At 45.3% G+C, this 14,417-nt stretch overlaps 1 protein-coding gene across 2 annotated transcripts in view; it reads left to right on the top strand.

Moving 5' to 3' along the window:
* Positions 1-11,652, top strand: part of LOC140467253 (myosin-binding protein H-like) — a 48,503-nt gene extending 36,851 nt beyond the window's left edge. Inside the window, exons 10-11 of one of the 2 annotated variants that reach the window (XM_072563499.1) lie at positions 8,468-8,522; positions 11,392-11,652. In XM_072563499.1, the coding sequence (XP_072419600.1) occupies positions 8,468-8,487 (20 nt within the window). In that variant the 3' untranslated portion in view covers positions 8,488-8,522; positions 11,392-11,652. The remainder of the gene's footprint in view (positions 1-8,467; positions 8,523-11,391) is intronic. The other variant, XM_072563497.1, reaches the window with a different exon arrangement.
* The last annotated feature ends 2,765 nt before the right edge of the window (positions 11,653-14,417 follow it).

The raw sequence follows: 14,417 nt of genomic DNA, 5'->3' as shown, positions 1-14,417 counted from the left end.
AATGGTAACCCCATGTTGATAGTTGGGGGTTACTCAGTGATGTTGATACCATTGAATCTTACGAGGTGATGGGTAGATAATTTCTTATTGGAGGTGGATAGTCATTGCCTGTCATTTGCTGTTTCAGTATCGAAGGAGTGAATAGTGCTGAACATTGTTCAGTAGTTAGTAAACATCCCACTCTGAACTTAAGATGGTCATCAATGAACCAGCTGAAGGTGGTTGAACCTAGGACACTACCCTGAGGAACTCTGACAGAGATGTCCTGAAGCTGAGATGACTGATGTCTAACCACAACCATCTTCTTATGATTCCTAATGAAGGCCTTATGCCCGAAATGTCAATTCTCCTGCCCCTCGGATGCTGCCTGACCTGCTGTGCTTTTCCAGCACCACTCTCAGCCCCCAACTTCCTACGTGTCACGTATGAGTCCAATCACCTAATTCCCATTGACTCCAGTTTTTCTAGACTCCTTGATGTCACACTTGGTCAACTACAGCCTTGATGTCTAGAGCAGTCACTCTCACTTCCCCTCTGGAATTCAGCTCTCTTGTCCATGTTTAAACCAAGGATGTAATGAGATCAGTAGCTGAGTGGCCCTGGTGGAACCCAAACTGTGCTCCATGGGCAGCTCATTGCAAAGTAGACAGAGAGGAAAGCAGGAATTACAGACTAGTCAGCCTGACATTGGGAAGGGGGAAAGGCTAGAGTCCGTCATAGAAGATTTAACAGCTGAACACTTGGAAAGTAGTGGCAGGACTGGACACAGCATGGATTTATGAAAGGGAAATCTCCTGGAATTTTTGAGGATGTAACTGGTTGAGTTGATTAGAAGTGGCCAGTGGGTGTGATGTATTTAGACTTTCATAAAGCTTTTGACAACTCCCAACAAAAGAGATTAACTTGTAAAAATGAATCATGCAGGATTGGGAATATTGAGACCGATAGAGAATTGGTTGGCAGACAGAAAACAAAGAAAATGCCTGAGCTTCCTCAACCTCTCTTCATAAGATAAGCCCTCCAATCCAGGTAAATCTCCTCCACAGCCACCCATCTACATCCTTCCTATAATGAGGCAACCAAAACTGGACACAATATTCCAAGTGTGGTCTAACCAGGGTTTTATAGAGCTGCAGCAAACCTCGCGGCTGTTAAACCCAATCCCCCTGTTAATGAAAGCCAAAACATCATATGCCTTCTTAACAACCCTATCAACTTGGGTGGCAACTTTGAAGGATCCATGTACATGGACCCCAAGATCCCACTGTTCCTCTACACTGCCAGAATCCTGTCTTTAACCCTGTATTCAGCATACAAATTTGACCTTCCAAAATGAATCACAACTTATCCAGGTTGAACTCCATCTGCCACTTCCCAGCCCAGCTCTGTATCCTGTCAATGTCTTGTTGTAGCCAGCAACAGCCCTCGACACTATCTACAAACACCACCGACCTTTGTATCATCAGCAAACTTACCAACCCACCCTTCTACTTCTTCATCAGTCATTTATAAAAACTACAAAGATCAGAGACTCAAGAACAGACCCCTACGGGACACAATGGTCACCGATGAAAACTTTCCATCCACTACCACTCGCTGTCTTCTTTCGGCCAGCCAATTCTGTATCCAGACAGCCGAATTTCCCTGTATCCCATACCTCCTAACTTTCTGAATGAGCCGACTGTGGGCAACCTTATCAAATGTCTTACTGAAATCCATATACACCACATCCACTACTCGACCTTCGTCAACTTGTCATGTTACATCCTGAAAGAACTCATAAGGCTTGTGAGGTATGACCTGCCCCTCACAAGTGAACTTCATCAGTTTCCTCATTTCCCCTCCCCCCACCTTACCCTGGTTCCAACCTTCCAGCTCCACACTATTCTTATGACCGGTCCTACCTGCCAATCATCCTTCCCACCTATCCACTCCACCTCCAACCACCCATTTTGTACTCTTGGCTACCTTCTCCCCAGCCCCCTCCCATTTATCTTTCCACCCTGGAGGCTCCCTGCCTTCATTCCTGATGAAGGGCTTTTGCCCGAAACGTTGATTTTCCTGCTCCTTGGATGCTGCCTGACCGGCTGTGCTTTTCCAGCACCATTGTAATCTAGACTCTGACCTCCAGTCCTCCTTTTGCACCGTCCCTCACAAAGCCATGCTGACTATCTTTAATCAAACTATGTTTTTCCAAATAGTCATAAATCCTATCTCTCAGAATCCTTTCTAGTACCTTGCTTACCACAGATGTAAGACTAATAGGTCTGTAATTCCCAGGGATTTCCCTATTCCCTTTCTTGAACAGTGGAACAACATTCACCTCCCTCTAATCATCCAGTACTACTCCCATGGAGAATGAGGATGCAAAGATCATCACCAGAGGCACAGCATCTCATTCCTGGCTTGCCGTAGTAACCTTGGATATATCTGGTCCAGCGATGGGGACTTGTCAATCTTGATGCTTCCCAGAATTTCCAGCCCATCCACTTTCTTAATATCAATCTGTTCAAACCTATTAAACTGGTGTTCTCACTATCAACAAGGTCCCTCTTTCTAATGAATTCTGAAGCAAAAACGTCATTTAGGGCCTCCCCCACCTCTTCAGACTCCAGGCAAAAGTTTCCTCCACTACCCTTAATTGGCCCTACCACCAGGGATATATTTCCCTCCCCACCCCTTTCCCTCTTTCCGCAAAGACCGTTCACTCCGTGACTACCTGGTCAGGTCCACGCCCCCCAACAACCCACCCTCCCATCCTGGCACCTTCCCCTGCCACCGCAGGAATTGCAAAACCTGTGCCCACTCCTCCTCCCTCACCTCCATCCAAAGCCCTAAAGGAGCCTTCCACATCCATCAAAGTTTTACCTGCACACCCACCAATATCATTTATTGTATCCGTTGCTCCCAGTGCGGTCTCCTCTACATTTGGGAGACTGGATGCCACCTAGCAGAGCGCTTTAGGGAACATCTCTGGGACACCCGCACCAATCAACCACACCGCCCTGTGGCCCAACATTTCAACTCCCCCTCCCACTCTGCCGAGGTCATGGAGGTCCTGGGCCTCCTTCACCACCGCTCCCTCACCACCCAACGCCTGGAGGAAGAATGCCTCATCTTCCGCCTTGGAACACTTCAACCCCAGGGCATCAATGTGGACTTCAACAGTTTCCTCATTTCCCCCACCTCACCCCAGTTCCAAACTTTCAGCTCAGCACTGTCCCCATGACTTGTCCTACCTGCCTATCTTCCTTTCCACCTAACCACTCCCCCCTCCCCCCTGACCTATCACCTTCATCCCCCCCCCCCCCACTCACCTATTGTACTCTATGCTACTTTCTCCCCACCCCCACCCTCCTCTCATTTATCTCTCCACCCTTCAGGCACTCCTCCTGTATTCCGGATGAAGGGCTTTTGCCCAAAATGTCGATTTTACTGCTCCTCGGATGCTGCCTGAACTGCTGTACTTTTCCAGTACCACTCTAATCTAGACTCTGGTTTCCAGCATCTGCAGTCATTGTTTTTACCTACTCTCTCTCTGATCATTCTCTCATTCCTCACATAAGTGTAGAACGCCTTTATATTTTCCCTAATACTTCCCACCAAGGCTTTCTCGTGCTCGCTCCTAGCTCTCCTCAGTCCATGTTTGAGTTCTTTCCTAGCTACTCTGTAATCCACTAAAGCTGTGCCAGATCCTTGCTTCCTTATCCTTAAGTAAGCTTCCTTCTTCCTTCTGATGGGAAGCTCCTCTTTTCTTCTCATCCAAGGCACCTTCACCTTACCATTCCTTTCCTGTCTCAGTGGCAGAAAGTTATCCAACACTCGCAACAAGTTCTCCTTAAACAGCTTCCACATTCCTGTTAGGAGAAAGTGAGGACTGCAGATGCTGTAGGTTAGAGTCGAGAGTGAGGTCCTGGAAAAGCACAGCTTATGCCTGAAACTTTGATTCCCCTGCTCCTCTGATGCTGCCTGACCTGCTGTGCTTTTCCAGCACCACACTCTCGACTCCATATTTCTGTTGCGCATTTTCCATAGAACAACTGTTCCCAATTTATAGTCCACAGCTCTGTCTAATAGCAGTATAATTTCCCCTCCCCCAATTAAATTCCTCCCAATATTCTCTGTTCCTATCCCTCTCCATGGCTATGGTGAAGGTGAAGCGGTTGTGGTCACTGTCACCGAAATGCTCTCCCACTGAGAGATTTGACACCTGGCCTGGCTCATTGCCTAGCACCAAATCCAATATAGCCTACCCCCCTAGTCAGCCTATCTACATATTAGATCCCTACAGTGTAGAAACAGGCCCTTCAGCCCAACAAATCAACACCGATCCTCTGAACAGTAACCCACCCAGACCCATTCCCCTACCGTATATTTACCCCTGACTAATGCACCTAACACTATGGGCAATTTAACACGGCCAGTTCACCTAACCTGCACACAGACACAGGGAGAATGTGCAAAGTCCACACAGACAGTCGCCCGAAGCAGGAATCGAACCCAGGTCCCTGGTGCTGTGAGGCAGCAGTGCTAACCACTGAGCCACCGAGCTATTGAATCAGGATTCCTTCCTGGACACAACTGACAAAGTCGGCTCCATTCAGGTCATCTGTGCTAAGGAGGTTCAAATCAGTATCGGGGAAGTTGAAATCACCCGTAACAACACCTCTGTTACATCTACATCTTTCCAAGATCCACTGTCCAATCTGACCTTCCATCCCTCTGCTGCTATTGGAGACTCTATAGAAAACACCCAATAAAGTTACTGGTCCTTTCCTGTTACTGACGTCCACCCATACTGATTCAGTAGACAAACCCTCAACCACCTCCTTTTCTGCAGCTGTGACGCACTCTCTAATTAACCATGCTACTCCCCCCCCCCACCCCCGTTCTTCTTAAAAGATCTCAACCCTGGAACATCTAGCAACCATTCCGTATCATCGATAGTCACAGGTGAGGTGCTGGAAGACTGGAGGTTGGCAAACATGGTGCTACTGTTTAAGAAAGGTGGTAAGGACAAGCCAGGGAACTATAGACCGGTGAGCCTGACCTCAGTGGTGGGTAAGTTGTTGGAGAGAATCCTGAGGGACAGGATGTGCATGTATTTGGAAAGGCAAGGACTGACTCGGGATAGTCAACAAGGCTTTGTGCGTGGGAAATCATGTCTCACAAACTTGGTTGAGTTTTTTGAAGAAGTAACAAAGAAGATTGATGAGGGCAGAGCAGTAGATGTGATCTATATGGACTTCAGTAAGGCGTTCGACAAGGTTCCCCATGGGAGACTGATTAGCAAGGTTAGATTTCATGGAATACAGGGAGAACTAGCCATTTGGATACAGAACTGGCTCAAGGGTGGTGATGGAGGGTTGTTTTTCAGACTGGAGGCCTGTGACCAGTGGAGTGCCACAAGGATCGGTGCTGGTTCCTCTATTTTTTGTCATTTACATAAATGATTTGAATGTGAGCATAAGAGGTACAGTTAGTAAGTTTGCAGATGACACCAAAATTGGAGGTATAGTGGACAGCGAGAGGGTTACCTCAGATTACAACAGGATCTGGACCGGGATGGGCCAATGGGCTGAGGAGTGGCAGATGGAGTTTAATTCAGATAAATGCGAGGTGCTGCATTTTGGGAAAGCAAATCTTAGCAGGACTTATACACTTAATGGTAAGGTCCTAGGGAGTGTTGCTGAACAAAGAGATCTTGGGGTGCAGGTTCATAGCTCCTTGAAAGTGGAGTCGCAGGTAGATAGGATAGTGAAGAAGGCGTTTGGTATGCTTTCCTTTATTGGTCAGAGTATTGAGTACAGGAGTTGGGCAGCTGTACAGGACATTGGTTAGGCCACTGTTGGAATATTGCATGCAATTCTGGTCTCCTTCCTATAGGAAAGATGTTGTGAAACTTGAAAGGGTTCAGAAAAGAGTTACAAGGATGTTGCCAGGGTTGGAGGATTTGAGCTACAGGGAGAGGCTGAACGGGCTGGGGCTGTTTTCCCTGGAGCGTCGGAGGCTGAGGGGTGACCTTCTAGAAGTTTACAAAATTATGAGGGGCATAGATAGGATAAATAGACAAAGTCTTTTCCCTGGGATCAGGGAGTCCAGAACTAGAGGGCATAGGTTTAGGGTGAGAGGGGAAAGATATAAAAGAGACCTATGGGGTAATATGTTCACGCAGAGGGTGGTACGTGTATGGAATGAGCTGCCAGAGGATGTGGTGGAGGCTGGTACAATTGCAACGTTTAAGAGGCATTTGGATGGGTATATGAATAGGAAGGGTTTGGAGGGATATGGGCCGGATGCTGGCAGGTGGGACTAGATTGGGTTGGGATATCTGGTCAGCGTGAACAGATTGGACCGAAGGGTCTGTTTCCATGCTGTACATCTCTATGACTCTATGATACAAAGTTTATCCAGCTCCAGCTCCAGCTCCAGTTCCCTAACTCGGTTTCCGAGGAGCTGGGGTTGGGGGCATTTCCCGCAGATGAAGTCAGTGGGGACACGAGTGGTGACCCTTAACTCCCACATCCTATAGGAGGAGCTTTCAACTGCCCTAACATCCGTTCCCACTGTTCTGTACTCCCAAGGATACTATTGAAAAAAAACTAGTAACCTTACCAAATCAGCGCACAGAATGTTTATTTTTGGTTAGAGGAGGAGATCCTACCTAAGTAGTGTTTTGGATAAAGCAACAGCCCAAATATATTACCTCACTTACTCAGCAGTCCCATGTCTGCTCCTACTCAGCGTGCGCTCCACCTATTCACAAGGTAAGTTTCTCAAGGATTAATTTACCTTCCCGGCATTCCCCCGGTCCTTGCTTTCACTGCTCCCGCTGCTACTGCAAAAATGGAGGCCGCTGATCCAACCATGCAAGTTTTTAAGGGATTAGTTAACCTTCCCAGCAGGCTTTCACCGCTCCACCCTCTGCTGCAAAAATGAAGGAACAATGTTTATTCTGGCATTGTCTCCTCACATCAATGCCAGGACTTCGTACTAGCAGTCCAGTGACAATATCACTACGCCATCACTTCCTCAATTAATAAATCTGGAATTACATTTAATGATAACCTATAAAACCATTGCTAATTGTGAAAACCTATTTGATTCACTGATGTCGTTTGGGGAAGTAAATCTGCTGTCCTTACCTGGTCTAGCCTCCATGTGACTCCAGGCCCACAACAACATGCTTGACTCTTAAATGCCCTCTGAAATGGCTGAGCAAGCCACTCGACTGCATTTGATAAGAGGAATGAATGTGGAGGACCCAAAAACAGCAACAGCAACACCACCACCTCCACGTTCCCCTGCAAACCACTCACCATCCTTATTTGAATATATATATAACTATTCCTTCAGTATCATTGGGTCAACATCTTGGCATCCCTCCTTGAGGTGATTGTGAGTGTCCCTAAACCACATGGACTGTAGCATTTCAAGAAGGCAGCTCACTACCACTCTCTCAAGGGCAAGTAGGGATAGACAATAAATGCTGGCCCAGTCAGTGATGCCGACATCGCATGAATGAATTTGGATTATTGCGCACAGTTTTAGACCTCATACCTCAGGAAGGATGTACTGGCCCTGGAGTGGGTTCAGAGGAGGTTCAAGAGAATGGTCCCAGGAATGAAAAGCTTAACATTTGAGGAACATTTGAGGACTGTGGGACTATACACGATGGAGTTTAGAAGGCAGAAGGGGGATCTAATTGAAACGGAATACTGAATGTCCTGGACAGAGTAGATGTTGTGAAGATGTTTCCATTGGTAGGAGAGACTAGAAACTGAGGGCATAGCCTTAGAGGAAAGGGAAGACTTTTTGGAGAAACATGTTCACCCAGACAGCAGTGAATCTATGGAATTCATTGCCACAGAAGGTTGTGGAGGCCAGGTCATTGAGTATATTTAAGACTGAGATAGATAGGTTCTTGTGTATCAAGGGGATCAAGGCTTACAGGGAGAAAGCAGGAAAAATAGAGTTGAGAAACTTATCAGCCATGATTGAATAGCAGAGCAGACTTGATGGGCTGAATGGCCTAATTTCTGCTCATATGTCTGATGGTCTTATGGAATGAATAATAAAATAGAACATCCTTCCAAAGGCTGTTAATGAACCAGAAGGGTTTGTGCAACAGCTAGCAATGGTTTTAGTTCAATTTGATTTTTACTATCTGCTGTCGGATTTGAACCCACATAATCAAAGCTTGGCCTGGGTCTCTGAATTACTGAACTCGTGACATTGCCAATATGTCGATATCTCCAACACTTCTGGCAACAAACAAATCCAACCATTTTGTTATCTGAGAGGGCTAATGTGATGGACCTCAGTTTAACATTCATCTGTGACAGTGCAGCCCTCCTTCATTACTGCAATAGAGTGTTAGCCCGGATTACGTGTGTCTCTGTCTCCCTCCCTCGATCCATCTCTCTCTCTCTCTTTTTCTGGTTCTGTCTTTCTTCGTTCCGTTCAGCTGTTCCTGTACCCCAGTGAAGATGGAAGCCATTGGAACCAGTTACTCTGGACAGGTGAGGTTTTAATCTGATAGAGAGACTGAGTTCTCCAAATCTGCTATTTCCACAGTGAAGGTAAACAAGCAATCGTCTGCAGGAATTTAATACTTGAAGAATTGACATGTAATTTCTGCCATTCTAGGATAGCAGGACTGAAGTTTGAAGAGAAATTGGCTTGGTTAAGACTGCATTTTACTGAGATTTGGCTGAATGAAGGCAATCTCAGAAACATATAAAATTTTAACAGGATTAGACAAGGTGAACACAAGAAGACTATTACTGATGACTGGAGAATCTAGAACGACAGTCTAAGGATAGGGAGTAAACCATTTAGGTCTGAGATAAGGATAAATTTCTTCACCCAGTGTGTTGAACCCAATGGAATTCTCTGCCACAGAAAGTGATTGAGGCCAATACATTGAATGTTTTCAAGAAGGAGTTCAATATAATGCTTAGGGCTAAAGGGATCAAAGGGATGGGGAGAAAGTGGGAACAAGGTATTGGGTCGGATAATTGGCCATGATCATATTAAATGGCAGAGCAGCCCAAAGAGTCGAATGGCCTCCTCCCTCTCCAACCTTTGTTTCCATGATGTTTTTATCAAAACATGCTCTGTCTCCTTTGGCATGGCACCAACGGAACCCGCAGGTCAGGTGGGAGCTGAGAAAATCAAGAGTTGTTCTGGGTATGTCCTCGAGAGCCTCCATCTAAGACTGCACCAACACTGTGTGGGCAGGCACAGGCTCTGGTTCACCCAATAGGCAATCCTGTAGAGGGGGAGAGGGGTGGTGAGTCACAGAGCAGTTCCTGAAGCAGACTCCTAGGTTTTTGGTCCTTGAGATCTGACACCTCACTGGGTCCCAAGACATTCTGTCAGCCCTGTCCTGCAATGAGCCACTGTGGTAAATGGCTGAGCAGTTCATTATTCCTCATTAGCTTCTTTCAACTGGGAAGCCGACAATACTGTTGGTGAACTGATTAAACTGTTCTGCACTTGAAGAATCCCAGAATCACAAAGCCAAAAATAGCCAGCAATATGATATCCTGTGGCTCCCACACCATTAGTCTTCACGTTCCTGCAGCTCAATGTTGAGGGATATGTACAACCAAGAGACACTGAGTCAGCACCCTCTCCCAACAACACACCAGGTCAATGTTATCTACTTTCAAGAAGCACATCTCCCATTATTTGAATCCGGGTGGTGTAAGATTGATGGTTTCAATCTAATCTGCCATATTGCACATCTCAAGTATGATTATGCCACACTTGTTCAGGCAACCATTACCAACACAGTCAATCTGTTCTTCACTAAATATTCTGATCGCATCAAGATTCATGGGCTTCTGAATAACAGATATCTGCAAGTGGAACCAACTGTCCTCCCAGTCTCCTGGTTATCATCTCCTACCATACTCAGTAGTCTATACATAGAGTACGATGGTCAAGGGGTTAATGCAGTTTGACCTTGCTCTCATCCATGATCTCAAAACAGCCCGTGCTCTGCTTGATGGGAAGCTGGTTCAGCTCGGTACAAAGCGACCTATGCCAATTTCCTACTACAATCTGTGGCTACTGCACACTTTCCTGCATTGTCAGCATTGCTGATCAAAGTGAGCCTCTAACTGATGGTGTCTTTTACCTGAATGTTGTGGGAGTGGGTGTCATTGACACAGTGCACTCATCCTCACTCTCCTCATCCTCACGATGTGGGGAAGGGGAATGGAAGTTAACCACCATAGGAGAGAGCATGTAAGACCTGAGGGAACGTCAAGTGAGTGAAGACAAGTTGGGACAGTCAGGGGTCGGGAATAGTTGTGAATATGCAACAACTCTGAGGCCACATGGCTCACTGAGATATGCTCCCTGCTCTGCCTGGGACCAAGGTGTCTCCAATTCCTGATCATGGCCAGGAGTATGTTCTCAGGGAATTTCCCTCATGGTTAATCTATCTCTCTTACCTACTATCTTATCCTTGAAATTAAAGGGTGTGTATTGGGAATGAAGTTATTGGCAGATGCATGTGTGTGTGTCTGTTGAAGAGCTGTGAGGCGTTACTGAGGTTAGTATCCGGACAGGATGATTGGTGTAGGCAGTGTGAATGTCAGATGCTGGAAGAAACATGTTCAGGTTTTGATGATGGCCATCACCTGGTTAATAAGAAATAGGATTGGGAGTTGGATTCTTGACCACGCATGACACGTCATTAAAGTTCTTGTAGCATTGAAGCGATGATCTTGGATAATTCTCCTGGTTATCATCTCCTCTGATGTCTTTCACTACTGGTATCAAGCCCAGCCAGCACATTCCATACCTTAGGAGAATGTGTGTGGATGGAAGCTCCAAATTCCTGAAAACTGGCTTCTGACCAGAACTTGAGTGCAAATTATGTTCATTTTAACAGCTTCAAGTACATTTCAGGCAACTTATCCTAAAGTTGTGGGCAAAAGCCAGACTTTTAAACAGGCATGTCTTATTAATACAACAACCACTTGGTGTCTATTGTTCAGTGCCCCACCTGGTAATGGTGTTCACAATAAATGTGTCCATGGAAAAAGCTATCCTTTAGTATTCTACCTGTAAAGAGATCCACCTCTTACTTCTAACAGACAATAGTTTCCCTTTGAACAGTCCCTGATAGCACTGGGCCCTGTTGGTTCAATAAATAGTTTCAAAGAAACCTCACATGACCAATTTCACTTTTTTCCACAAGATCTTGTACATCCTGCAGGTTAGTGTAATGAGGAAGCCACTTTAAAGACAGTAATGAGTGTTCAACTTGATCTGTGTCTGTTTCAGTTACCTCATTTTAAGATTCCATCTGAATATGTTCTATGCATGACCGATATTCTCAACCTGATTTATGTTTCTGTTTGTTTGTCACAGGTGTGTTTAACTTGCCTCTTGCCTCATCGACCTGAAGGTCAGACTCCAGCTGTCTTGGTTGCTGAACTCAGTCGAAATTAGGATTGTTTATTGAGAGATTTATGTGTCCATTAACCCCATTGTGAGCTGGACAGTGGGTAAATCTTCCCTTGTCTTGTCTGTTCCCTGAAATTTTAACATTTTAAATTGTGCGTGATGTTAATAAAATGGAAATACATTGAGATTTAGTACTGAGCCTGCAAATAAAGACTATACACAGGTCAGGATGTGTGTTTATTTTAACAGAAAATCACTGATGACTCACACATTTCAGAGACTGTACAGTGAAATCAGCCCAATACCAACATGCATCTCCAGAGCATTCTGACCACAGTAGAATGTCCAAAGGAGCTTCTCAAAGACAGTCATTGAGCTGTACAGCATGGAAGCAGAACCTTTGCTCCAAATCATCCATGCTGATCAGTTAGTCTGTACATATCTAGTTCCATTTGCCAGCATTTGGCTCATATCCCTCCAAATCCTTCTTAACCATATACTCATCCAGATGCCTTTACAAATGTTATAATTATACCAGCCTCCACCACTTCCTCTGGCAGCTCATTTCATACACTCGCCACCCTCTGTGTGAAAAAGTTGCTCCTTAGGTCCCTTTTAAATCTTTCCCTTCTCACCTTAAACCTATGCCCTCTTGTTTAAGACTCTGCTACCTCACGAGACATTGGCTATTCACCTATCCATACCCCTCATGATTTTATAAACCTCTATAAAGTCACTCCTTACCTCCAGAACTCTAGGGAAAATAACCCCAGCCTATTCAGCCTCTTCCTGTAGCTCAAACCCTGCAACCCTGGCAACATCCTTGTAAATCTTTTCTGAACCCTTTCGAGTTTCATATCATTCTTCCTATAGCAAGGATGACCAGAATTGAATGCAGTATTCTAAAAGTGACCTAACCAACGACCTGTACAGTTGCAACATGACATCCCAACTCCGATATTCAATGCACTGACCGATAAAGGAAAGCATGCCAAATGCCTCTTCACTATCCTGTCTACCTGCATTTCTACTTTCAAGGAACAATGAATCTGCACTTTAAGGTCTCTTTGTTCAGCAACACTCCCCAGGATCTTGTCATTAAGTGTATAAGACGTACTTGGATTTACCTTTCCAAAATGCAACACCTCACATTTATCTAAATTAAACTACCTCTGCCACTCCTCGGCTCATTGGCCCATCTGATCAATGTCCCATCATATGCTGAGATAACCTTCGCAGTCTACTACACCACCAATTTTGGTGTCATCTACACTATACTAACCATACCTCCAAGATTCTTGAAAAGCAGTAGACTCAGCACCAATCCTTATGGCACACTGCTGGTCACAGGCCTGCAGTTTGAAAAGCAACCCTCCACCACCACCCTCTGTCTCCTACCTTCATGCTAGTTCTGTAAACAAATAGCTACTTCTTCCTGTATTGCGTGTGATCCAACCTTGATAACCAGTCTACCATGTACAACGTCTTATTGAAATCCATATGGATCATGTCCATCCCTCTGCCTTCATCAAACCTCTTGGTTACTTCTTCAAAAAACTCAATTAAGTTAATGAGACACAATTTCCCATGCACAAAGCCATCATGACTATCCCAAATCAGTCCTTGCCTTTCCAAATACATGTAAATCCTGTCCCTCAGGATCCCCCTCCAACAACTTGCCCACCGCTAATGTTAGGCTCACCAGTCTATAGTTCCCTGGCTTGTCCTTACCATCTTTCTTAAATAGTGACATCACATTAGCCAACTTCCAGTTTTCTGCACCTCACCTGCGGCAATTGACGATACAAATATCCCAGCAAGGAGACCAGCAATTAATTCTCTAGCTTCCCACAAAGTTCTAGGCTACACCTGATCCTATTCTCTCCCTTGTTGCCCTGTTGTCCTTACATAACTTGAGAATCCCTTTCGATTCTCCTTAACCCTATTTACCAAAGCCTACAGACAATGTTTCAGGAATCTAAGGAGGGACCCTGGTCAAACCTACATTGGAGTTTGAAAGGATCAAACTAAGTAATTTTGATAGGTGGATAAGGGCACTAAAAATAGAGCAAACTTATGACGCTCTTAGAGAGACAATTATTTTGGAGGAGTTCAAAAATTCACTTCCTGAGGTAGTGAGAACTCATGTGGAAGAGCAGAGAGATGAAACGGCAAGATTGGCAGCTAGATTCGCTGATGATTATGAGTTAGTTCATATATCAAACTTTGGCTTCCAAAATCAGTTTCAATCCATGAAGGAGAGAAATTGGGAAAAGAGAAATCCTCACATGGAAAGGGAAAGGGGGATTTGATGAAGATTATAAGGATAACTTACCATAGGGTAAAAAGGAAACCCAATGTTTACACTGCAATAAAGTAGGCCACATGAAATCACAGTGTTGTTGGGTTAGGAAAAGCACTGGGAAGCGAGATGTAGGAAAACAAGATAAGCCAGTGAATTTTGTTGGCATGGTAACAGAAAGCACAGTGGAGGCTGGAAAGCTGCACCAGAATGTAGAAGCTGGTCAGGGATTGGTTAAGGAGGAAATGCCAGTTCTTCTTAAACCATATACAGAGGAACCTTGACTATCCGAATACCAATTATCCAAAAATCGGATTATCCAAAGGAGATCTCGCGGTCCCGATAGAAACATTACATCAAAGACGTGCTTCCAACAGTGATCGCATCTTTTGTTTACAGTGATTAAACAGGCACCATCTCCAAATGACTGCCTGCCTTCTCTCTCTCCCCACACTTCCCTGGAGTTCTACACAGGGGAGTAACCTAAACCCCTCCTCCCTTCCTCAGATAATCTGACGAACATTGGACTGTACAGGGCAAACATGGAACCTGTCAAAAAGGTGCAGTACAAATTGTGGGTGTGTGTGTATGCATGTGCACACCATTTGGAGACTTACCCCACGAAGGCTGCTTGTTGGTGTCCAGTCCAGCCGCCCCGGAGAGGGGGTGGGGGCAGTGTTGGATGGGG

Source organism: Chiloscyllium punctatum, chromosome 45 (genome assembly GCF_047496795.1).
Source record: "Chiloscyllium punctatum isolate Juve2018m chromosome 45, sChiPun1.3, whole genome shotgun sequence".
Lineage (NCBI taxonomy): Eukaryota > Metazoa > Chordata > Chondrichthyes > Orectolobiformes > Hemiscylliidae > Chiloscyllium > Chiloscyllium punctatum.
This window is presented reverse-complemented; position numbering and strand designations above follow the sequence as displayed.